The sequence below is a fragment of the Anabrus simplex genome, chromosome 11 (assembly GCF_040414725.1).
Source record: "Anabrus simplex isolate iqAnaSimp1 chromosome 11, ASM4041472v1, whole genome shotgun sequence".
Classification (NCBI taxonomy): domain Eukaryota; kingdom Metazoa; phylum Arthropoda; class Insecta; order Orthoptera; family Tettigoniidae; genus Anabrus; species Anabrus simplex.
In genome coordinates this window covers 35,893,187-35,918,581 of record NC_090275.1, presented here as the reverse complement: position 1 = coordinate 35,918,581, position 25,395 = coordinate 35,893,187, and the positions used below count along the sequence as shown (strand labels likewise).

General features: G+C 40.2%; 1 protein-coding gene across 1 annotated transcript in view; it reads right to left on the bottom strand.

Moving 5' to 3' along the window:
• Positions 1–25,395, bottom strand: part of sdt (stardust) — an 851,212-nt gene that overhangs the window by 651,951 nt on the left and 173,866 nt on the right. The window contains exon 3 of the mRNA XM_067155496.2: positions 7,330–7,439. Coding sequence (XP_067011597.2) covers positions 7,330–7,439 — 110 coding nt within the window. The remainder of the gene's footprint in view (positions 1–7,329; positions 7,440–25,395) is intronic.

Genomic DNA, 25,395 nt, shown 5'->3' with positions numbered 1-25,395 from the left:
TTAATAGTAGATTTCTGTGTATTCATTTTGAAGCGTATAACTAGGGTAATGATTTTTAGACGCTAACAGGTTAGAATGCAAACGTATTTGAACAAGACACAAGTGTCATCTAACCCACAGGTGCTCAGCTGGGCGCCCAATGCGGCCGGGCTGGCGTGACATAAATGTGGGCAGCTTACGTAAGAAGCATACGTCACAGTGAAGCGAGAGAGCGGACACACTTTGCAGGGAAGCGAGGGAACATTGACGTTCGATTGTGATTACGAAGCTCTCTTCCGCTATTCAGGATATTTTGGTTTGATTTATACTGCATTCGATATAAACAGTCTGCTTTATTTTCTTATCTTTATTCATTCAAAGAAAAGTGACAGGTTATTTTTTTTCTGTTACAAAGGTACAGGGTTTAAACGTACAAGGTACGATTTACAATTCCTTGGATGGGAATGACAGTATTTTCATTTTTAAAAATGTAAAATTCTAGTTATTCATTAAGCAAAAAGGAATATAATTACATAATGCAACAATGATTTTGAAAAGGTGTTGTATTGTTGTGTGACTTTCCCTTTTCACTGAATTTCTGAAAATAGCATTTAAAATTTAACAGGCTTCCGGTGATAATAGCCAGTCTATAAATGGCGAGAGAGAGTTTCATCATGAGTAAGGACATAGATATTTAATATCCAAGATTAAAGTTTTTTTTTGCTAGGGGCTTTATGTCGCACCGACACAGATAGGTCTTATGGCGACGATGGGATAGGAAAGGACTAGGAGTTGGAAGGAAGCGGCCGTGGCCTTAATTAAGGTACAGCCCCAGCATTTGCCTGGCGTGAAAATGGGAAACCACGGAAAACCATTTTCAGGGCTGCCGATAGTGGGATTCGAACCTACTATCTCCCGGATGCAAGCTCACAGCCGCGCGCCTCTACGCGCACGGCCAACTCGCCCGGTCAGGATTAAAGTATAACAATGTAAATATAGTAAGCCTTCAAATAAATAACCTCACTAATTTTATTCCTCCTAAGTATGTGGATTGTTGATGAGTTTATATCGAATAATTTCAGCCGAAACAACCACAAGCCACAGCTTTCCACCTTATGGGGTGGGACTGACCCACCCCAAGGTAAAAACGATTAAGCATGTCCGCATGTGGGGAAAGAGGAAAAGCAAGGATGGGTGCTCGATATGTGAAAGAAAGGTGACTCGTATACAACAGGCTGGACAGAAGATAAGAATGTGACGGGTCACATGATGGACTGATTTCCACCTCATGTGATCTGTCACGCAAAGAATGGGAGGAGAACACATTGTCAGCTAGTTGCCTGTGGGGTTCGATATCTGACCACACGAGGCGGGGCTGGTAGTGGTGTCTACGGGTTGGACGGGCAGTTTTCCTTACCAGGGGAGATACCATGACCAGCCAGTGACTTCTACACAACCGACGCAATGACTACAACTGACTGGCAACAAAGTTGTTTTGAACTGAGACACGCGGTGACCCGTGCAGCGGTCCACGGATTTCACCACAAGGCTTGTGCTACTCTCCGCTTTCACGATCCGAATAGTGACTGTGTATGTCGATGGTGCAATAGACTTTGTGGCCGTTACCACGCTTTGGAGTGCCCAAAGAGAGCCTACTCTCTGAAAAGTGTCTGTAGTGAATAGTGCTCAGTATTCTACTCTTTTATTTGACCATTGGTTGCAATAAAGATTTATATAAGCTAGTTAGGACGTCAGTGTAGCTTGTAGTTAAGGTAGTATCTTACATGCGACGGTGGATATAAGCGCATGTGTGGGACGCTACAGAGTAGATTTAATAGGTTGTACTTTTTTTTTGCTAGTTGCTTTACGTCGCACTGACACAGATAGGTCTTTCGGCGACGATGGGATAGGAAAGGCTTAGGAGTTGGAAGGAAGCAGCCGTGGCCTTAATTAAGAAACAGTCCGAGCATTTGCCTGGTGTGAAAATGAGAAACCACGGAAAAGCATCTTCAGGGCTGCCAATAGTGGGATTCGAACCCACTATCTCCCGTATGCAATGTCACAGCCGCGTGCCCCTGACCGCACGCCCAACCCGCCTGGTGATTATACATTTAGACATAGGGGGAAGTGGTGGCTTGTTATCGTTATTACCTAACCGATGGTATGTACTATGGTGGAAATAAAGCTATATGTATTACTTAAATTACATTCCACCGTAACTCCATATTATATTAGAACTGTTTCTAAAGCACCTCTTAAAATGTAATGCTGAAAATTGTAATTCATTACGTACATAATAAAAATAAAAATAAAAATGGATTGCATCCGGTCAAAATACATAAACTGCAATGAACATAAATAAATTACACAGTTCAAAAAATTAGGGGAACATGTTTTTGAACGTATGCCATGCTCCACAAAACAATACCTCACACCCAGGTATATTACTAACTAAACCTTTATTCTTTCCCGTTCAAGTATACAAAAGAAAATCGATGGATTCGCGTTCATTTTCGGATCAAAAACGAAAATGTCCAAATAGGGAAGGAAACAAAGTGAGAACAGTCCTCAAGGGTGGATTTTTATCACAGTAATCAGTCTCCCAGGCACCAATCACACTGACTGATTACCTCGGATCGAGTAGGGTATTTCAGTCGCCTTGACAAAGAATACTGCAATGTATTCGAAACGTCGGCAAACTGTTCGTGATGTACAGACAACAACAACAACAACAGCACGGTTCAACCCGGAAAATAAACCAAACAGATTTTTTTCTTATTCTTACCAATCCTTCTCTTCACCTCCCAAATGAAGGCGATATCTCTATATATTTTAGAAATGTACATGTATATATTTTTGAAACTTTCTCTTAAGTAGTTTATTTAGTTATTTATTTATTTATTTATTTATTTATTTATTTATTTATTTATTTATTTATTTATTTATTTATTTATTTATTGCACACTACAGGACTTAGTGTCCCAATTACAGTGGCAACTACGACAGATAAGCTATAGTACGCATTCATATATTTTATGTACTCTACGTACGACGTGTATTATGTAGGTGATATTTGATTTTTTACGTGTGATAATTTGTATTAATACTGTTATTATTGTTAATATTGTTTTTATATTATTGCCATCAGTAGTTATTATTAAAGGTGCGTCCACACCAAGATGTTTTCGTTAATTTTGTTAATAAACAATGTTCGTGAACTTTTGTGACTGTTAATAAACAAAATAGCGTGTTCGTTAACTTTTCGTACATGTTGATAAACAAACTAGCGTGTTCGTTAACTTTTCGTACATGTTGACAAACAAAATTCCTTTAACTTTTGTGAATGAAACTTTTCATTAACTTCACGTGTTTTCGTTAACATTTCGGTTCGCACATGCGCAAGGACGCAATTAGAGCACGCAAATTCGTAGCACGTAATACGATGATTTCTTCTAAAAACTATCAAATCGCAAGTGAAAATTCTTATATACAGAACCTTTTAATTCTGTATGGTATTCTTTTAGCTGTGTTCTAATGTAGTTTCACTTCCAGATTCACTCCTCGCTGAATAACCTAACCTCCTATAATCGCTTGTATATCATCAAAATAATACCATCCTAACTAGGTTAAATGAAGATTTTCTTTATTTCGTACCTTTACCAATTCCTTGAGATTGTTGTATAATGCTTCAAACACCTCAGACACAATAACTTGTTTTGATACTCTAGACAAATAGGTAAATAAGTGAAATGCCTGATTCACCAGTTCCTAAGGAATGTTAAAGTTTTACCTATAAAAATAGCCTGTTATAGTGGAGCCGTCTTTCCGATAACCTGTATCATTATTTGCAATTTCAGACCCAATTATTGTCAACAAGAACTGAAAGTCATGTGGGGGCATTCTCAAGAGAATTTTGAGATCCTGTTGCATCATGAATTAAAAGTTCTGACATAAGTGTTCTTTCCAAACTTAATTCTACTCGCATTTCCAATATTTTTCTTTGCCACACTTCGCGCCTGCCCATTTCTCTCATTGTGCTCACTAAAATAATCAAAGCTTCAGTTGTAAATATTTTCATCTTCCTTACCCTATCCAGTGTAAACTCACAAACAGATGTCTTGGTGTGGACACAGCGTTGAAGAAGTTTGTTAACAAAAGTTCATTAAAATGTTGAGAAATGTTTTTATTAACAGTGTTTATTAATTTTGGTGTGCACTAACCATAACAGTGATTTAGGTCAAGACTCTTTAAGTGTAAAAAAGGGAGTACATCCGTAACTTTGCTGCAATAAATAAAACATATTATTACTATTATTATTATTATTATTATTATTATTATTATTTATTTCTCTCCTTCTTTCTTTCTTTTTTTTCTTTCTTTCTTAATCCGTTTACCCTCCAGGGTTGGTTTTTCTCACGGACTCAGCGAGGAATCCCACCTCTACCGGCTCAAGGGCAGTGTCCTGGAGCGTGAGACTTTGGGTCTGGGGATACAACCGGTGAGAAGAACCAGTACCCCGCCCAGGCGGCCTCACCTGCTATGCTGATCAGGAGCCTGCTGAGGGATGGGCAGATTGGAAGGGATAGACAAGGAACAGGGAAGGAAACGGCCGTGGCCTTAAGTTAGGTACCATCCAGGCATATGGATGGAGGAGAAGTGGGACACAACGGGAAACCACTTCGAGGATGGCTGCGATGGGAATCAAACCCATATCTACTCACGAGACCTCACGAGGCTGAGTGGACCCCGTTGCAGCCGTCGTATCACTTTTCAAATTTCGTGGCAGGGCCGGGAATCGAACTCGGGCCTCCGGGGGTGGCAGCTAATCACACTAACCACTACACCACAGAGGCGCATCATATTATTATTATTATTATTATTATTATTATTATTATTATTATTATTATTATTATTATTATTATTATTATTATTTATCGAGTTGACCCTCTATGGACTCTGTGGCAACAACTAATTTCACTTTACTGTTTAGAGTTTGTTCAAACGCGTGCGTGTGTGTGTGCGTGCGTGTGTGTGTTTTTCGGGGAGAGATCCCTTCTGTCTTCTGGAATTTGATGGAATATTTATACCTTGGTATCTGTTCACCAAACTCCTAAATTTGTCAAGCATTAATTTCTCCATCAGGCTCCGTGATGTAGGGGTAGTGTGCCTGCCTCTCACCCAGAGGTCCCAGGTTAGATTCCCGGCCAGGACAGACATTTTTACCTGAAGGCTGGTTTGAGGTCCACTCATCATACGTGATTACAATAGAAAAGCTACCTGACGATGAGATAGCGGTCCTTGTCTGGAAAGCCAAGAATAACGGCCAAGAGGATTCTTCGTGTTGACCACACGACACCCCGTAATCTGCAGACCGTGCTGAGCAGCAGTCGTTTGGTAGGTCATGGCGCTTCGGGTCTGTTGCACCATGGGGTTTGGTTCTGGTTTATGAATTTCTCTGTCCGGGATACAGATCTGCCTCAGATCTTTTCCGCTTTCCTGGAATCACCTCGGCCTTCTTGTTTTAGATTTTATGAAACTCCATATAGAAAATGTGTCCGTAAAATGTTAGTTATCTCATCTTAATCGATGCCAGAAATGACGAGTGGAAATTAGAAGTGCTGGGCACAAAGTTTTATAGACAAGAAAAGCACTGAGGTTTGGAGAATATAGTAGGGGGACGGGGTATACAAAAGAAGTGAAAAAAAGCTACAAAATGATATGTTTCATATGTTTTCTCAGCGAATTTCGATAGAGGAGTAAAGGTTGACTGTTTACAAACTTAAATGCGATAATAATCGCTTTTTTTTTTTAGATTTTGATTCAAAACTTACACTAAAAGAACAAACTGAGGTTTTGTGCCATCAGATAGTAATCGCGCTTCTGCACGCTGCTGTGCGGAACTCTACTACTTGCTATAAAACCAAACCCCACGGTACTACAGCCCTTGAAGGGCCTTGGCCTCCCAAGCGACCGCTGCTCAGCCCAAAGGCCTGCAGATTACGAGGTGTCGTGTGGTCAGCACAACGAATCCTCTCGGCCGTTATTCTTGGCTTTCTAGACCGGGGCCGCCATCTCACCGTCAGATAGCTCCTCAATTCTAATCACGTAGGCTGAGTGGACCTCGAACCAGCCCTCAGGTCCAGGTAAAAATGCCTGACCTGGCCGGAAATCGAACCCGGGGCCTCCGGGTAAGAGGCAGGCACGCTACCCCTACACCACGGGGCCGGCCTACTACCTGCTATGGCGGTGAAAAATCGGTTAGCTGCGTCGAATTATATTTACTGTGTATTTCCGCTATGTATTTTTTACTGACCAAAAATTCAATTTTCAATGTATTTTTTCATTTAAAATAGAACTTCTCTTTATAAAAGTGCAACATTTTTGTTAATATCTCGGAAACTTTCGAAGATATGACCAAAAACCTGAAGTCCTGTCATCCATGCAAGCCCTTTATCGGAATGCTTGATGTTCGTTTCGCGTCTAGAACCATTTCCCTGAAAACTCAGAAAGTTTTAAATAAATCGAGATGAAATTTTGTATGAATGGATTTTTTATAGGGAAGTAGAAGATGTACTAGAATTACTGAGCTATCTCCATTGTTTAAGTTAAATAAAATATATTGTCAAATGAATATTAAAAAAATTGACTGCTTAAAAATACCTTAATGAAAAAATATTTATATGTGATGGAACTCACTTATTCTAGAACATGTAGCTATAACATAGAAAAATATTCATGTATTTGGAAATTATCAGGGAAACGGGAAAATAATGGCCACGGTACACCGCCATTTGAATAATTAATTACATATAATGGGATAGGTTTATATGGTTTCTATATATGTGGAATATTGTCAAGGAATCATGTGTTTGTCATACTAAGTCGCCTTTTAGTATTCATTTACATTGCTGCGGGAAAAGGTTTAATACAGCCCATTTTTCTATGTTCAAAGGTGTAGCCCTCCCCCCTTAATATTTAAAGAAATTCAAAGAAAGCATTAGGCAATTAGGGTTTGCATAAATTTGTTCTTTTTATAATTTCTAGTTTTAGGTAGCTAAACTGGAATTATATTTTTTACTTTTTATCCATAAAGTGGTGGAGTGACCGCCCGAACCCTCGCCCCCTAATCTGATTGGTTCTACCTTGCTGTACAAATTATCATTATTTGATTTCTATCGTACTGTCGCGGTGCGGTTTTTTTGCTCCCCATTTCTGTTAAGATGTACTGACCTACACTATCGGGTATGAACGTTCTCGGTCGTTCCACGTCAGTGGAGGTGAGGTAAAGGAAGTTGAAGATAGGGTGGGGCATACTCATCGATCTGAGGTTTAAAATAACTCGGTACTCACTTGGTGGATGTGAGAGATCACCTCGGTGTGTGTAGCATCCTCCAGACTCTTTCCGTTCACCTCCAGGATCTCATCTCCCACTTCCAAGTCCGCCTTGTCAGCCGGAGAGCCTGCAACAATACAGTGCCATAGAATCGATAGGAAATGGGAATAAATTCAAACTTGTGTGCGCGGAGATCATGTCCACAAATTTCTCTCTGAGTCATCATTGCAACCAATCACTCACAGAACATATTACACATTAGTGGAAAATGCGAGGGCATGCATTTATAACATAATACAAATAATACATTTTAGGGCATAAGACACAAAATATGATGCATCTATTAAAAAAAGACAAAATATGACTTTTATGCACAATAAAAGTGGTCATACTCTGTTCAGATATTAGTGTATTTCATAAAGAATTTACCAGCATATTCATACGGTGGGAAAGATATATGCAAATGCATGAACTTCCGATAATCATCCACAAGATTGTATTATTTCATGACTATAGTTTGGGTCCGCCTCTGTGGTATAGTGGTTAGTGTGATTAGCTGCCACCCCCGGAGGCACGGGTTCGATTCCCGGCTCTGCCACGAAATTTGAAAAGTGGTATGAGGGCTGGAACGGGGTCCACTCAGCCTCGGGAGGTCAACTGAGTAGAGGTGGGTTCGATTCCCACCTCAGCCATCCTCGAAGTGGTTTTCCGTGGTTTCCCACTTCTCCTCCACGCGAATGCCGGGATGGTACCTAACTTAAGGCCACGGCCGCTTCCTTCCCTCTTCCTTGCCTATCCCTTCCAATCTTCCCATCCCTCCACAAGGCCCCTGTTCAGCATAGCAGGTGAGGCCGCCTGGGCGAGGTACTGGTCATTCTCCCCAGTTGTATCCCCGACCAAGAGTCTGAAGCTCCAGGACACTGCCCTTGAGGCGGTACAGGTGGGATCCCTCGCTGTGTCCGAGGGAAAAGCCGACCCTGGAGGGTAAACAGATGATGATGATGATGATGATGATGATGATGACTATAGTTTGGGAGCATGTAAGTAAACGTTGGTAATTTTTTTACAAAATGCTAAGAATATGAAACAATACTACATTTTTGTAATATCTGAAGCCATCTATTTTCTGTTTCGACCTATAAACGACCTGTAAAATAAAACATATGGTAACAGGGAGAAGTAAACAACAATACTGAAGTAAGTAAACGCTGTTTTAACGGTTTTAGAGTACCAAACTTAATAAATACAAATGTTCATGTTTGTAGGTTTTGTTTCATATCTCGTTCCTTTACAGATCGACAATAAGGTGACATAAGGGAAGGGAGGAAGAAATAGGTTTATGGAGAGAAGAGGTATGAGGCAGAGTGTAAGAAAGAAAAGGAAGAACGTAAATCTATTTCCATCAAATTCCGTCCTCGTCCAGGCTATCAATGGACACACTTGCTTCTTGACATTCGTCATCGATAGTGCTTCAAAGAATGTTTAATTTTCCACAATGAAATGACACATTAAGAATGAAAACTGACGTTAGGGCGAACGAAAATAAAGTAAAAGGGAGGAGGAGAGAGATGATTTGAGATGGAGGTACTGCAAGTAAGTGAATAAATAACGGAAGAGATAAGCAAAGGAAATTGGAGAAAATACAGAAGTAACTTTGTCTGTAAGTAAATTAGAGAAATGAGGAAGGGAAGAAGAATTAATAAAGGATGGAAGAAAGAAGGGAAATTATATCGAATAAGGATATGGAAACACAGAGAAAGGAAAAAAGGGATTATGGAGATAGACAACAAAAATTAGAGAATAAGAAAGAGTGAAAGAAAAGGGAATGAGAAATAAAAGAAAGAAACAAACAAAAGAAAGAATACTCAGCTAGCCGGTAGAGAGAAATAAATAAATGACGAAGGCAGACAAGAAAAATGAAGGATGTGAGGAAAATTTGTTTTAGAAGGGAAGGCAATTACATAAATTGAAGATAAACTGACACAGAGAAAGGAATAAGGGATTATAGAGAGAGGAAATAAGAAGCAGATAGGAATATACAGGGTGAAGCGTAATTCGCGCACTCGGGCGTCACAGCGCGACTCCTCACATGACAGCAATAAAAAAATGTCTCTTACAAAATTTCGTCTTGCGAGTATATCCGGTAGAAAACGGACGTTGAAGAGTAGCAATCTGGCAACACTGTAACCATATGTAGGGTAACTACCGCTGTCAGCACGTTCTCGTCGTGCTGTACAGTTGGTGCAGTGGGTAGAGTTTTGGGTTACCATGCAGGAGGTCGATGGTTCGATCCTGGGTTGAGGCGCATTTTTTATTTGCTAATTTCCATCTGACATTACCTACTGCAATACAGTAAGACACCGTTTCTGAGGTCACATGTATCCTACATTTACAACATTTTGTAACGCTGAAACAACAAATACCTGGTTAGACTAATAAGAAATAGACAGCTGAAACAAACAGGTTTCACATCTAGTAGATGAACTGGTGCGAATAAATTCACGCTCACGACGTGGAAAGGGCGCCTTTCAAAGCTGACCAATGAAAACGATTGTTCGTCCATTTCTAGGATCGTAGTATGTAAGTGCAAATGGTTTCTAGAGGACCCACTGCAATCGCTGTTGACGATACCACACCATACCATACCACCTGGACTACATTTACGAAAGAAAAACCCAGGATCGACCACTCGACCTCGTGCATGGTAACCCAAAACTCTATCCACTGCACCAACTGTACAATACGACGAACTCCTGTTGACAGAGGTAGTTACCATACATGTGGTTACAGTGTTGCCAGATTGCTACTCTTCAACGTCGTTTTTCTGCCGGATTTACTCGCAAGACGAAATTTTGTAACAGACATTTTTTTATTGCTGGCATGTGAGGAGTCGCGCTGCGACGCCCGAGTGCGCGAATTACGCTTCATCCTGTATATAATAAAGAAAGAAAGAAAGAAAGAAAGAAAGAAAGAAAGAAAGTGAAGGAGAATGGAAGGGTCGAGAAACTGTGAAAAGATAAGGGAAGGAAAGGAATAGTGGGAATGCGATATGAACAATTGAATTGAATGATGAGGAAAATAAGATAACAAGGTGATGTTAGATGAGAAAGGTCACGGTCAATCACATGAAAAGTTTCCAATCAACTGAAACATTTTCTATCCAAAGAAAGAGAGAAAAGAGACTTAAATCTGACCTCTGTAAATCACTGCGCAAGAGGTCAAGTGAAGCGCGCCGTCCTTATGATGCAGATAGCGGGCTGATCCAGTGAGCAATAAAGCACAAGTAGCAATTTCCTTCTTTCCGCTACGAACTCGCTCCAACTAGATTGCAGGGGTATGTTGGCAACCCACACAGCACTCTGTTTGTGACGGTTGCCTAAATCCAGATTGGACGGGACTTAGTGAGGACGATGACGTATCGTTGCCTCTCGAGGCATATGTTGTGTGTGGGAGTAAGCAGTTGCAAGGAACTGAGTCACAATCTCTTCCTCGGATTCAACTGGAGTCTCATACACCCTCTCACTCCGCTGCATAGGAACTAAAAAACGTGGTGATTATTATTATTATTATTATTATTATTATTATTATTATTATTATTATTATTATTATTATTATTATTATTATTATTATTGTACCGGGTGGTACACCTCCACGCTGCTAATTTAAAATGTGCGCCTTTTGAAACTCCTCTGCTGGAGGAGGGCTGAACTTTATCTACGCTATTAATTCTCTACTTTCTCAGAAGATGTCACCACGTGGAAAATTTTGAGTTTTTGAACTGTGTCATTTTTGATGTGGTTTTGTTTCACTTGAAGTAAAAAGTGTAAACTTTCTCTCCTAGAGGACACTACTGAAGATCTACAATAGTGCAACCTAGTGTGGAGTCAAAGAACTATTTTGTTGGAGAAAATTTAATTTCAAGAGTTTGTTCTTTGTTAAATTTCTTTCTGTCATTGTTTAAGTTGGCAATATTTACCCCTTTCTTCCCCTTGTTATGAATGTATCCAATCCCGAAATTCTTCTATTAATTTCTGACCAATCTGGTGTATCTTCCCCCAACTTGTATCGGTTGCGGGGTCCTACCCAATAAAATTATTGTGGGCGGGTGTTTTCATTCCCCTAACGCCTAGAACCTTCCGCGAGAGGATATAAACTGCTGATTTTCGGGTCTCGGCGCCACTTCTGTTCCATCTTTCAGTGTGTTAAGTACATAGCAGGAGGCGGGAAGCGCCTCTTTCTTCGGCAGCGGTCAACAACAAGGTAATGGCCGATTAATAACTTCTTTCTTTGCTAGCTCAGCAGTTTAACTTTCGGGGCGGGTTCTAAGCGTTCAACCATGTAACCTTTTCCTAAAATGTAACTACTCTTTTCATATATTCTCTTTTAAAGCTTCATACTGGGATAGAGAGTGCTAACCCTCTCGAGCTCCCACTCATATTGTTGTGAGGTGAACTTAGTTTTCTCAATCTATTCTTCGTTAACGTAAAACAAATTGTTCTCTTCTTAAGTCACCTCTTTAGTATGGGATTAGCCCTTGTATTAACGGCCTAGAGCCAAGTAGGTCTTAATCAAAGTGTATTAGGAGTGCAAGTTCGCCTCCTCTCAAATTGTTTTAGAGGTCATTTAATTAAACCGCTTTTCATTTAATAGACCTCAGTAGATTGGGTATTTTACCCCTGTGTTTATGTCCGTTGAGGACAACTTGAAGGTGGAGTTTGGTGTGGCCTGGGAGAGGCTTAAATTAAAGAGCGAGTGGCTCTTTTGGAAACGGAGTGTTGTGTGCCTCGAGGAGGCTTTACTGTGTAATTTGGAGCAAGTGCTCCAGGGTTTGATTGGGGTCTTCTGCCCCTTTGTTAAAATTTGTATATCGGAAAGTTGGGCTAGTTGCTCAAGAATTGTCAACTCAGGGCTCGAAGCCCAAACTCTGTAACCCCTGTAATTGTACATTTCAAATTGTGTTTCGGCTACTAAGTACCTGTTCTTTGTTATTACTTAATCTTGAAAAGAAAATATAACCTTGTTAAATTTTACATTAACTTTGATTCCGTAGTTTGAGACCCATTCACGCCCGCACCTTCTTACACCTCTACCTACCACCAAAACACGGTAACAAGTGGTAGCAGAGCGTGGTTGAATGGGTCTCAATTTAGCCCCTTTTGACGGCTAGACATTGTTTTGATCCGAACTCTAACTATTTTTTCAGCTGCTGGAATTTTTTGACTTTTTCAAAATTGTTCTGTCACCATGCCCGGCCCTCGCGATGTTCTCCATCTTAATTATTTGCGTAAAGAGGAGTTGATCTATGAATTAAATATCAGAAATGTGCAATCTGGAGGCACGGTTGCAGTAGACACTAACAAGCTTAGAGAGTCCCTTGATTTGCCCATTTCCATCCCCAATTTGGGAGAGAAAGAAATTGACGATTCTCTTTCCACGATCACGGAGAATGTTACTGGGCTAGCTTCTGTAGTTAGTTTTTTTGATGAAAATGATCCGTCTCCGAATCAAATTAAGCGTGTGCAAGGCAGGCTATATCATTTTTCGAATAGGGTTAACGATCTGTTGTCTCTAAAACTGAATGACGTTCAGAGGAAGGAAGCTAGTACGCTCCTGGAAAATATTTCCGAATTATCTAACAAGGTCACTCAATTGTTAACGGGGGAGGTTCCTCCCAAAACTGATCAACCCGTCACGGTGAATGTAGGTAGCGAGGAAGAACCTGCTAAGGGAGAAGTAAATAGGAAAACCATCGCTGCTCAAACTATCTCTGCCCCATTGGACAACGAGTCTGAACGCCGTGCATCGTTGAGTAACATCCGTTCTGAGTTAACTTCCTTGCCATTGAAACCTTTACCTACTATGCCACCTGGGTTTAGCAGCTTGCCTCATCCATTGGCAATGTTGCTCAGAGGCATTTCTAAGTTTTCTGTTAATACCACCAGTGATGTAATTTCATTTTTAAGATTTCTAGTTGAATTTCAGGATCATGCACTTGTGTTTTCTCTTTCTCCATGTCAAATTTTGCAAATTATTTATCCGTATGCTATTGGTATTCTCTCAGATAAAATCGTAAGAGCCATTGCCGAGCAATCATCTATTGAGGATTTCCATGCCCATTTGCTAGCTAACTTCATCCCGGCTAGGGCCAGGTCCTCCCTTATTCAGAAGTACTATTATCGTGTACAGCGCTTGGATGTAAACTTGGCTGATTTCATACAGGACATTAAGTTTTACACTAGGGTGTTTGCCCTTCATTTTCCTGAAGATCAGATTGTACAGGCTATTGTCGAGGGAATTTCACCTCCCTATAGGTCATACTTGTGTTTCGCGGCGTGCCCGCAGACTTTCTCTGAACTCGAAGCGTTGGCCGTCTCAGCGGAAGGAGTTAGGTACGCCGATTCCTTGCGTGTGGCAAAAGAACCCCCTCCTTTCTTTAGTAACACTCGGCCTCCACCTCGCCGACCAGTCACACCCCGTAAATGTTATGCTTGCGGGTCGCCTGACCATCTTCGCAATAAATGTCCATTGGTCAAAACTAGTAGGGCAAATACTGGAGCTGGTTCAGCGCAAGGCTGTTTTAAATGTGGGGCTTTCTCACATATCGCCAAGAATTGCCCAAACTCAAATAGCACCCCCTCCTGCTCAACTTCCGGTGCAAATTCCAACTATGCCAATTATAAAAAGTGACTAGTGGCTTCGGCTGAGTCGACTAATCCATCTTCCCGAGACTCAGCCCCTAGTAAACAGGTTGTAAATGCAGAGAACGATCAGCCTTCAAATTCATCTTTTGAATGCCCTAAAGAATGTCTCAGGATTGCGGCGGATACCCCCGCACCGGTTCCTTTTCTTAAGATTGAGTTAAATAACGAGCCTATAACAGCTCTCTTAGATTCAGGAAGTGTTTGTTCGATTATTTCGGCTGAATGGTATTCTAAATTGAAAACGGTTTGTAAACTTCCTGACTATGTCTCTTCTCCTGTTCAATACGTATCGGCTAATTCATCTCCATTAGAAATTCTAGGTTCCTTACTGGTCAAAATTCGTATTTTTAAGTTTACATGGAAAGTTAAATTGTTTGTGGCCAAGCAACTGTCTTGCCCCATTATATTGGGTGCTGACTTTATTTCTCACTCTGGTCTTGTGCTCGATCTCCAGTCTAGGTCGTGCACATTCAAATTTGCTTCTAATTGTAAAATCCCACTATTAAAGTGTAATTCTGTGTCATGTTCTTCTATTTCGCCTACCCAGGATGAGATGTTGTTAGACCTTAGACATCTACCTGAGGAGCAGGCTGATAGTATTCGCAAACTGTGTCAGTCGTTTCCCGAGGTGTTCTCTGATACTCTTGGTGTTACTGACCTTATTGAATACAAAATTGAGGTCACGGATTCGATTCCTGTCCGTTTTCCACCGTATAGGCTATCTCCACCTAAAATGAAGGCTCTGAAAGAAATCATCGATCAGATGTTGAAGGATGGTATTATTAGGCCCTCTAAGTCGGCGTATTCTTCGCCTATTTTTCTAGTTCCGAAACCCCAAGGAGGCTTCAGGCCTGTCATTGATTACAGGGCTCTCAATCGGAAGGTGGTGTTACAATCTGTGCCCCTTCCCGACCTTCATTCTTGTTTTTCATGGTTTCGTAAGGCCAAGTTCTTTACTATCTTGGACTTGAATCAGGCCTATAATCAAATTCCCCTTGCCGAAGCGTCTAAACATCTTACAGCGTTTGCTACGGACTGGAATTTATACGAATACAACCGCGTGCCTTTCGGGCTCCCCACCGGAGCAGCTGTACTCACTAGGCTACTAGATAGGGTCTTCTCCGACATCAAATTTGAGTACTTATATCACTACTTGGATGATGTCGTCGTATTTTCGGAGACTTTTGAAGAACATCTAGATCATCTGCGAGAAGTTCTCGATCGCCTTCGTAAGGCTGGGTTAACGGTTAAGTTGTCCAAGGTTGCCTTTGCTAAGCCCTCTATGTCTTTCCTAGGGCATATTGTGTCACCTGATGGTGTAGCAGTCGATCATTCTAGAACACAGGCCATTCGTGATTTTAAACCTCCCAAGGACATTAAAGGTATCGCCAAGTTCATTGGTATGGTGAATTTCTTCAGGAAGTTTATTCCTAACTTCGCTAATAGAGCGGCGCCCTTAAACCTTCTTCGTAGGAAAGGCATCAAATTCGAGTGGGGACCCTCTCAACAAGCCGCTTTTGAAGACCTTAAATTAGCACTTTGTAATGCCCCTGTACTTGCTATGCCTGATTTCTCGAAGAAATTCATCGTCCAAACCGACGCGTCGTCGTCAGCGGTAGCTGCAGTCCTTTTTCAAGAGACTGAACTAGGGAGGCGCCCCATCGCCTATGCGTCTAGGACATTGTCGGCTCAAGAAGCCAAGTATTCCATCTATGAGCTCGAAGGTTTGGCAGTCTTATTCGCCTTAGAGAAGTTCCGTCTCTATCTGGAACATGTCAAATTCGACCTGGAGACAGATAATCAAGCCCTAAGCTGGGTCTTAGGTAGGCCGCGTCGTACTGGTCGTATAGCCCGCTGGGCCATCCGTATTTCTGCCTTCCAATTTGATGTCAGGCATATCAGAGGTACCGAAAATGTTGTTGCTGATGGACTCAGCCGTATGTTTTCTAACGACGTCGAGACCCAGGAACCGGTCGACAGTTCATCACCTCCCGAGTCCATACTATCTGGTGTTAATGCCATCTTAACAGATGCTCCCATGCTTTTTAGGGATATCGAGAAATACCAACATGAAGATCCGACGCTGGCTCCGATAATGGAAACCCTTTCTTCTGGGGAACATGTCGTCCCTTATGTTCTGAGGAATGGTGTTTTATGTTGCCCTTCGAGGCATGACAAGATGATGAAGGTTGTCGTTCCAGCTGTTCTTGTGCCTATGATATTCAAGTACTATCATGAGACCCCATTAGGGGGGCATCTTGGAATCTTTAAAACTAGTGAAAAGATTCGTGAAATGTTCATCTGGAAAGGTATGGACGGTGAAATCCGTGAACTAGTAAAGGCTTGTAAATCCTGTTTGATTAGTAAACCAACCATGTCCACCAAGGTAGGCCTCTTGTCTTCGCATCAAGCATCGCGCCCCATGGAACGCCTGTATATTGATTATGTAGGACCCTTCCCCCAGTCGAAGGGAAATGCCAACAAATTCATCCTTGTATGTGTAGATGGTTTTACCAGATTTTCCTGGTTATTTCCGACTAAGCTGGCTACCGCTCAGTCTACCATTACTTGCTTAAATTCTATTTTTGCTTCTTTTGGTCCGTGCCAATATATCGTATCTGATAATGCTAAGGCTTTTACATCTAATTTTTTTCGTAAATTCTGTTTTGACTTATCCATCTCTCATGTAACTACTTCTGCTTATTACCCTCAACCATCTCTGGCTGAACGGGTTAATCGTAATCTCAGGTCCGCACTGATTGCCTATCATCATGATGATCATTCCAGGTGGGACACCTCCCTGCATTGGTTAGCTTTTGCTTTGAATTCAGCGGTTCATGAATCACATAAATTCACTCCAGCTTCTTTGATGTTTAAGTTTGTTCCCAACACGCCGCTCTCTAACCTCTGGTCTCTGAGTGACATTCTGCCTGAGACAATAGATCCGGACAACATTAAAGATCTTTGGAAGAAGGCTAAAGCCAATCTTATGGTATCTCATGAAAAGGTTAGGGAAAAGTATGATCGTGGACGGAGACCCTCCCCTTTGAAGGTAGGTGACCAGGTGATGGTCAAGAATTTTGTTCCCGCGGGCAAGCTTGCCCCCAGATTTCATGGGCCTTGTATCATTCTCGATTTTCTTACGCCAGTTACGTTGTTAGTAAGCAATCCAGCCACCGAGAGGATATTTAGGGTTCACCTGTCACAGGTGAAACCAGTGTAAATTTTGTGTCAACTTGCTTCATATAATTTGAAAGGAATATGAAGGTTATATTTTTTTTTTTTGAGTTCAACTTTTAAGGCTTTCTGCCCCTTCTATAATATTTTGGTCTTATATGTAAGCCTCTTGTACAACCTTCCCCGATCCGTTAAACTGCCATTCTGTCCTTGCCTCGGCCATTACCACGCTCCCGTCTCCTGCTTCAATACACACCGTGGCTCGATTTGAGTAAATGCCATGGATATCTGCACGCCGCTGACCCCTCAACCTCCTCATCAAGCCTGTGCCCTCAAAAAAAGATGATGGTCCAACACAATTCTGCCGCCTAGCTTTAATGTTTCAGTGCCCCCGCAGCCGCGCGGCGCCGTGCAGCAACTGGAGCAGAGGACGGGCCCCCTCGGCCCCAGCGAGGACGACATGTGCACGGCGAGCCGGAACTCTCCTCCCGGCCAAGGCTGATGTGCGGCGCACGACCTGCTACTTGCCCGCAGCCTGTATATGTTCACCGCGGGCGCGGCGTGTTTCAACACCTCTGCTCCCCTCATAGTGCGGGCGAGCGGTATCTCAGGGTACTTGAGGGGTCCGAGCGGTTCCCTTTGGACGCAAGCTGCAACGGCCGGTCTGGCCATCCAACTTAGCCTACATCAACTACATGGACAGTCACTATTAGAGATGACTACACTTGGGAATTCAACAACAAATTTGGTGGACATTGCAAAATTTTTCATCACCTTTTAAAAGATCATCTTCAGAAATTCGCCTTCTACAAACATAAATACTTTACGTTACCAATTACAACAAAATTTTGGAACTGAATCAAACCCCATTTAGGAATTTCTCAAATACTTCTGCAATTTATTTTAATATCAACATCAAAACTTGGACTTTGTTTTCAAACAATTTCATGTGTCACCCCTGGTGGAACTTTTGGGGGGGGAGGTCTGTACCGGGTGGTACACCTCCACGCCGCTAATTTAAAATGTGCGCCTTTTGAAACTCCTCTGCTGGAGGAGGGCTGAACTTTATCTACGCTATTAATTCTCTACTTTCTCAGAAGATGTCACCACGTGGAAAATTTTGAGTTTTTGAACTGTGTCATTTTTGATGTGGTTTTGTTTCACTTGAAGTAAAAAGTGTAAACTTTCTCTCCTAGAGGACACTACTGAAGATCTACAATAGTGCAACCTAGTGTGGAGTCAAAGAACTATTTTGTTGGAGAAAATTTAATTTCAAGAGTTTGTTCTTTGTTAAATTTCTTTCTGTCATTGTTTAAGTTGGCAATATTTACCCCTTTCTTCCCCTTGTTATGAATGTATCCAATCCCGAAATTCTTCTATTAATTTCTGACCAATCTGGTGTATCTTCCCCCAACTTGTATCGGTTGCGGGGTCCTACCCAATAAAATTATTGTGGGCGGGTGTTTTCATTCCCCTAACGCCTAGAACCTTCCGCGAGAGGATATAAACTGCTGATTTTCGGGTCTCAGCGCCACTTCTGTTCCATCTTTCAGTGTGTTAAGTACATAGCAGGAGGCGGGAAGCGCCTCTTTCTTCGGCAGCGGTCAACAACAAGGTAATGGCCGATTAATAACTTCTTTCTTTGCTAGCTCAGCAGTTTAACTTTCGGGGCGGGTTCTAAGCGTTCAACCATGTAACCTTTTCCTAAAATGTAACTACTCTTTTCCTCTATTCTCTTGTAAAGCTACATACTGGGATAGAGAGTGCTAACCCTCTCGAGCTCCCACTCATATTGTTTTGAGGTGAACTTTTTTTTTTCTCAACCTATTCTTCGATAACGTAAAACAAATTGTTCTTTTCTAAGTCACCTCTGTAGTATGGGATTAGCCCTTGCATCAGTGGCCTAAGAGCCAAAGTAGGTCTTAAAATCAAAGTGTATTAGGAGTGCAAGTTCGCCTCCTCTCAAATTGTTTTAGAGGTCATTTAATTAAACCGCTTTTCATTTAATAGACCTCAGTAGATTGGGTATTTTACCCCTGTGTTTATGTCCGTTGAGGACAACTTGAAGGTGGAGTTTGGTGTGGCCTGGGAGAGGCTTAAATTAAAGAGCGAGTGGCTCTTTTGGAAACGGAGTGTTGTGTGCCTCGAGGAGGCTTTACTGTGTAATTTGGAGCAAGTACTCCAGGGTTTGATTGGGGTCTTCTGCCCCTTTGTTAAAATTTGTATATCGGAAAGTTGGGCTAGTTGCTCAAGAATTGTCAACTCAGGGCTCGAAGCCCAAACTCTGTAACCCCTGTAATTGTACATTTCAAATTGTGTTTCGGCTACTAAGTACCTGTTCTTTGTTATTACTTAATCTTGAAAAGAAAATATAACCTTGTTAAATTTTACATTAACTTTGATTCCGTAGTTTGAGACCCATTCACGCCCGCACCTTCTTACACCTCTACCTACCACCAAAACACGGTAACAATTATTATTATTGTTGTTGTTGTTGTTGTTGTTGTTGTTGTTCAAAGAGCCTAACACGTAGGTCACCGACCCCTAATGCTACGATGTGGAACTAAATGTAATAAGAATTACAATTTTAAAATTGTTCCACTGACTAGAATTTAAAATAAATGACGATGATAAATGATTCTAAATTTTAAATAATCAATGGATCTTTTTCGCAATGTTATATTTTTTATAAAATTATATAAAACTAGATTGAAATGGAATAAGGCATTGCCTTTGAAGTGAAAACGTATACCGTATATCTATCAAATTAAAAGTAAGGATAAACACATTAAAATACAAAACGACTAACTAAAACTGAGCCAATCGAAAAAAACGTAGTTGATAAAATAAAAATTTGAAACGAATAGAAAACACACTTTTATACACGATAAAACAGGCCAATGACCCTCATAAACCGGATGACTGCTCGTCATGTGAACAAAAACGTACTGCGTATTTTCAGAGCACAGGCATTGCATTCTGACATCTTGACATGTTCAACAAAATATGTAATACTGACGCTATTTGAAAAATGAGATTTGTACCCTTACAGTACAGTTTCTGAATTTATGGATCAGTAATTCGTTTTAGGTCAAATGGTTATATACCAAAAAACGTTTGTATAAACAATACCCTCCTATCATTCCTATAAGAGTACTGAATTTTGATATGTCCTGCATATTGTATATTTTTGGATTCAGGAAATCTTGCTCTGTTAAAAGAAGTGTACAATTTTAATTATTGCTTGTTATTCATGTCTGGGTGCCCTTAAATTCTAAATAGAGGAATCTCAAATTACACGCTGTTTAGGAATATATTTTAGGGCGGACGGTATATAATTTAAATCTCGGTCTTCTTTTCAATATTTATAAAGATACAGTAATTTGAAATGTATGTATATTTTGAAATACGTTTCCTTAAGGGATACAGAATGTATCACTACTACAATACTTCTTAACCCTTTTTATAGCAAAATATTTTTTTACATAATATTTTGTTCGTTTACCACTGCCCATGTTGCTACAACAAAATATTAATGCATTGTAACTTTACATTGCAGAGTGTAAAGTGATAAGCCATGGCCTTAGTTGACCAAAGGTCCTCCTTAAATAGTCACTGGTAAAATAATTCACAGACAACCTAAAGAATGAGTATTTTAATTATTAATTATCAACACGGGTAGAAACAAAATACTGTGCAATTTCTGACTTAAATTTAAAAAAATATTCTTTGATAAAGCAAAACATCCACATATGTTCCACTGAGCCAGGATCAAACCTGCCAAGTTGGGATCAGAAGGCCAGCATCTGAACCGTTTGAAGAGCTCAGCCCGACTCAACTTGTCTAGCAGTGACCTGTACAGTGTTAAAAAATAATCACCACCACATGGTATTCCCTGTGCTTAAATCGTGCAGCACGAAAATAATTTTTTCTCATAACCCAGTGATGTAGGACATTTTTACTTACTGAACATGCATATCATGTCTTGAAGTTGAACCGGTTGATTGGTTTCCAAAAGGAGCAATTACTTTTTTTATTGTATTTTCGTATAAGAAACTTCTACATATAAATTTCTTAGCTTATTCTATAATAAAATCATTCATATTTGGCTTATCACCAAAATGTCATTTTAGCTTGCGCGTGACAACAATAACGTTCCTGAAATTAACGTCATGGGTTTACATTACCTGCTATTAGTATCACTATATGAAGAATACCATGGGTTTATATTATCTGTGATTAGTATCACTATATGAGGAATACCATGGGTTTATATTGCCTGTGATTAGTATCACTATATGAGGAATACCATGGGTTTACATTACCTGTGATTAGTACCACTATGTGAGGAACACCATGGGTTTATATTATCTGTGATTAGTACCACTATGTGCGGAACACCACGGGCCTGTCATTAGTATCGTTCGAGGAGGATCGCCATGGGTTTAGATTACCTGTGATTAGTACCACTATGTGAGGAATACCATGGGTTTATATTACCTGTGATTAGTACCACTATGTGAGGAATACCATGGGTTTATATTACCTGTGATTAGTGCCACTATGTGAGGAATACCATGGGTTTACATTACCTGTGATTAGTATCACTATATGAGGAATACCATGGGTTTACATTACCTGTGATTAGTGTCACTATATGAGGAATACCATGGGTTTATATTACCTGTGATTAGTATCACTATATGAGGAATACCATGGGTTTACATTACCTGTGATTAGTGTCACTATATGAGGAATACCATGGGTTTACATTACCTGTGATTAGTATCACTATATGAGGAATACCATGGGTTTACATTACCTGTGATTAGTGTCACTATATGAGGAATACCATGGGTTTATATTACCTGTGATTAGTGCCACTATGTGAGGAATACCATGGGTTTACATTACCTGTGATTAGTATCACTATATGAGGAATACCATGGGTTTACATTACCTGTGATTAGTGTCACTATATGAGGAATACCATGGGTTTATATTACCTGTGATTAGTGTCACTATATGAGGAATACCATGGGTTTATATTACCTGTGATTAGTGTCACTATATGAGGAATACCATGGGTTTATATTACCTGTTATTAGTACCACTATGTGAGGAATACCATGGGTTTATATTACCTGTGATTAGTGTCACTATATGAGGAATACCATGGGTTTACATTACCTGTGATTAGCACCACTATGTGAAGAATACCATGGGTTTATATTACCTGTGATTAGTAACACTATATGAGGAATACCATGGGTTTACATTACCTGTGATTAGGACCACTATGTGAAGAACACCATGGGTTTATATTACCTGTGATTAGTGCCACTATGTCAGGAATACCATGGGTTTACATTACCTGTGATTAGTACCACTATATGAGGAATACCATGGGTTTATATTACCTGTGATTAGTAACACTATATGAGGAATACCATGGGTTTACATTACCTGTGATTAATGTCACTATATGAGGAATACCATGGGTTTATATTACCTGTGATTAGTGTCACTATATGAAGAATACCATGGGTTTACATTACCTGTGATTAGTGTCACTATATGAGGAATACCATGGGTTGATATTACCTGTGATTAGTACCACTATGTGAGGAATACCATGGCTTTATATTACCTGTGATTAGTGTCACTATATGAGGAATACCATAGGTTTACATTACCTGTGATTAGCACCACTATGTAAGGAATACCATGGGTTTATATTACCTGTGATTAGTAACACTATATGAGGAATACCATGGGTTTACATTACCTGTGATTAGCACCACTATGTGAGGAATACCATGGGTTTACATTACCTGTGATTAGTGCCGCTATGTGACGAACACCATGGGTTTATATTACCTGTGATTAGTGCCACTATGTGAGGAATACCATGGGTGTATATTACCTGTGATTAGTGCCACTATGTGAGGAATACCATGGGTTTATATTACCTGTGATTAGTACCACTATATGAGGAATACCATGGGTTTATATTACCTGTGATTAGTGCCACTATGTGAGGAATACCATGGGTTTATATTACCTGTGATTAGTATCACTATGTGAGGAATACCATGGGTTTATATTACCTGTGATTAGTACCACTATGTGAGGAACACCATGGGTTTATATTACCTGTGATTAGGGCCACTATGTGAGGAATACCATGGGTTTATATTACCTGTGATTGGTACCACTATATGAGGAATACCATGGGTTTATATTACCTGTGATTAGTACCACTATATGAGGAATACCATGGGTTTATATTACCTGTGATTAGTACCACTATATGAGGAATACCATGGGTTTATATTACCTGTGATTAGTATCACTATATGAGGAATACCATGGGTTTATATTACCTGTGATTAGTACCACTATATGAGGAATACCATGGGTTTATATTACCTGTGATTAGTAACACTATATGAGGAATACCATGGGTTTATATTACCTGTGATTAGTACCACTATATGAGGAATACCATGGGTTTATATTACCTGTGATTAGTACCACTATATGAGAATACCATGGGTTTATATTACCTGTGATTAGTAACACTATATGAGGAATACCATGGGTTTATATTACCTGTGATTAGTGCCACTATGTGCGGAATACCATGGGTTTACATTACCTGTGATTAGTACCACTATATGAGGAATACCATGGGTTTATATTACCTGTGATTAGTGCCACTATGTGCGGAACACCATGGGTTTACATTACCTGTGATTAGTATCACTATATGAGGAATACCATGGGTTTATATTACCTGTGATTAGTACCACTATATGAGGAATACCATGGGTTTATATTACCTGTGATTAGTAACACTATATGAGGAATACCATGGGTTTACATTACCTGTGATTAGTGTCACTATATGAGGAATACCATGGGTTTATATTACCTGTGATTAGTACCACTATGTGAGGAATACCATGGGTTTATATTACCTGTGATTAGTGTCACTATATGAGGAATACCATGGGTTTACATTACCTGTGATTAGCACCACTATGTGAGGAATACCATGGGTTTATATTACCTGTGATTAGTAACACTATATGAGGAATACCATGGGTTTACATTACCTGTGATTAGTACCACTATGTGAGGAACACCATGGGTTTATATTACCTGTGATTAGTGCCACTATGTGAGGAATACCATGGGTTTATATTACCTGTGATTAGTACCACTATATGAGGAATACCATGGGTTTATATTACCTGTGATTAGTAACACTATATGAGGAATACCATGGGTTTACATTACCTGTAATTAGTGTCACTATATGAGGAATACCATGGGTTTATATTACCTGTGATTAGTGTCACTATATGAGGAATACCATGGGTTTATATTACCTGTAATTAGTGTCACTATATGAGGAATACCATGGGTTTATATTACCTGTGATTAGTACCACTATGTGAGGAATACCATGGGTTTATATTACCTGTGATTAGTGTCACTATATGAGGAATACCATGGGTTTACATTACCTGTGATTAGCACCACTATATGAGGAATACCATGGGTTTATATTACCTGTGATTAGTAACACTATATGAGGAATACCATGGTTTTACATTACCTGTGATTAGTACCACTATGTGAGGAACACCATGGGTTTATATTACCTGTGATTAGTGCCACTATGTGAGGAATACCATGGGTTTATATTACCTGTGATTAGTGGCACTATGTGAGGAATACCATGGGTTTATATTACCTGTGATTAGTACCACTATATGGGGAATACCATGGGTTTATATTACCTGTGATTAGTGCCACTATGTGAGGAATACCATGGGTTTATTATTACCTGTGATTAGTATCACTATATGAGGAATACCATGGGTTTATTTTACCTGTGATTAGTACCACTATGTGAGGAACACCATGGGTTTATATTACCTGTGATTAGTGCCACTATGTGAGGAATACCATGGGTTTATATTACCTGTGATTTGTACCACTATATGAGGAATACCATGGGTTTATATTACCTGTGATTAGTACCACTATATGAGGAATACCATGGGTTTATATTACCTGTGATTAGTACCACTATATGAGGAATACCATGGGTTTATATTACCTGTGATTAGTGCCACTATGTGCGGAACACCAGGGGCCTGTCATTAGTATCGTTCGAGGAGGATCGCCATG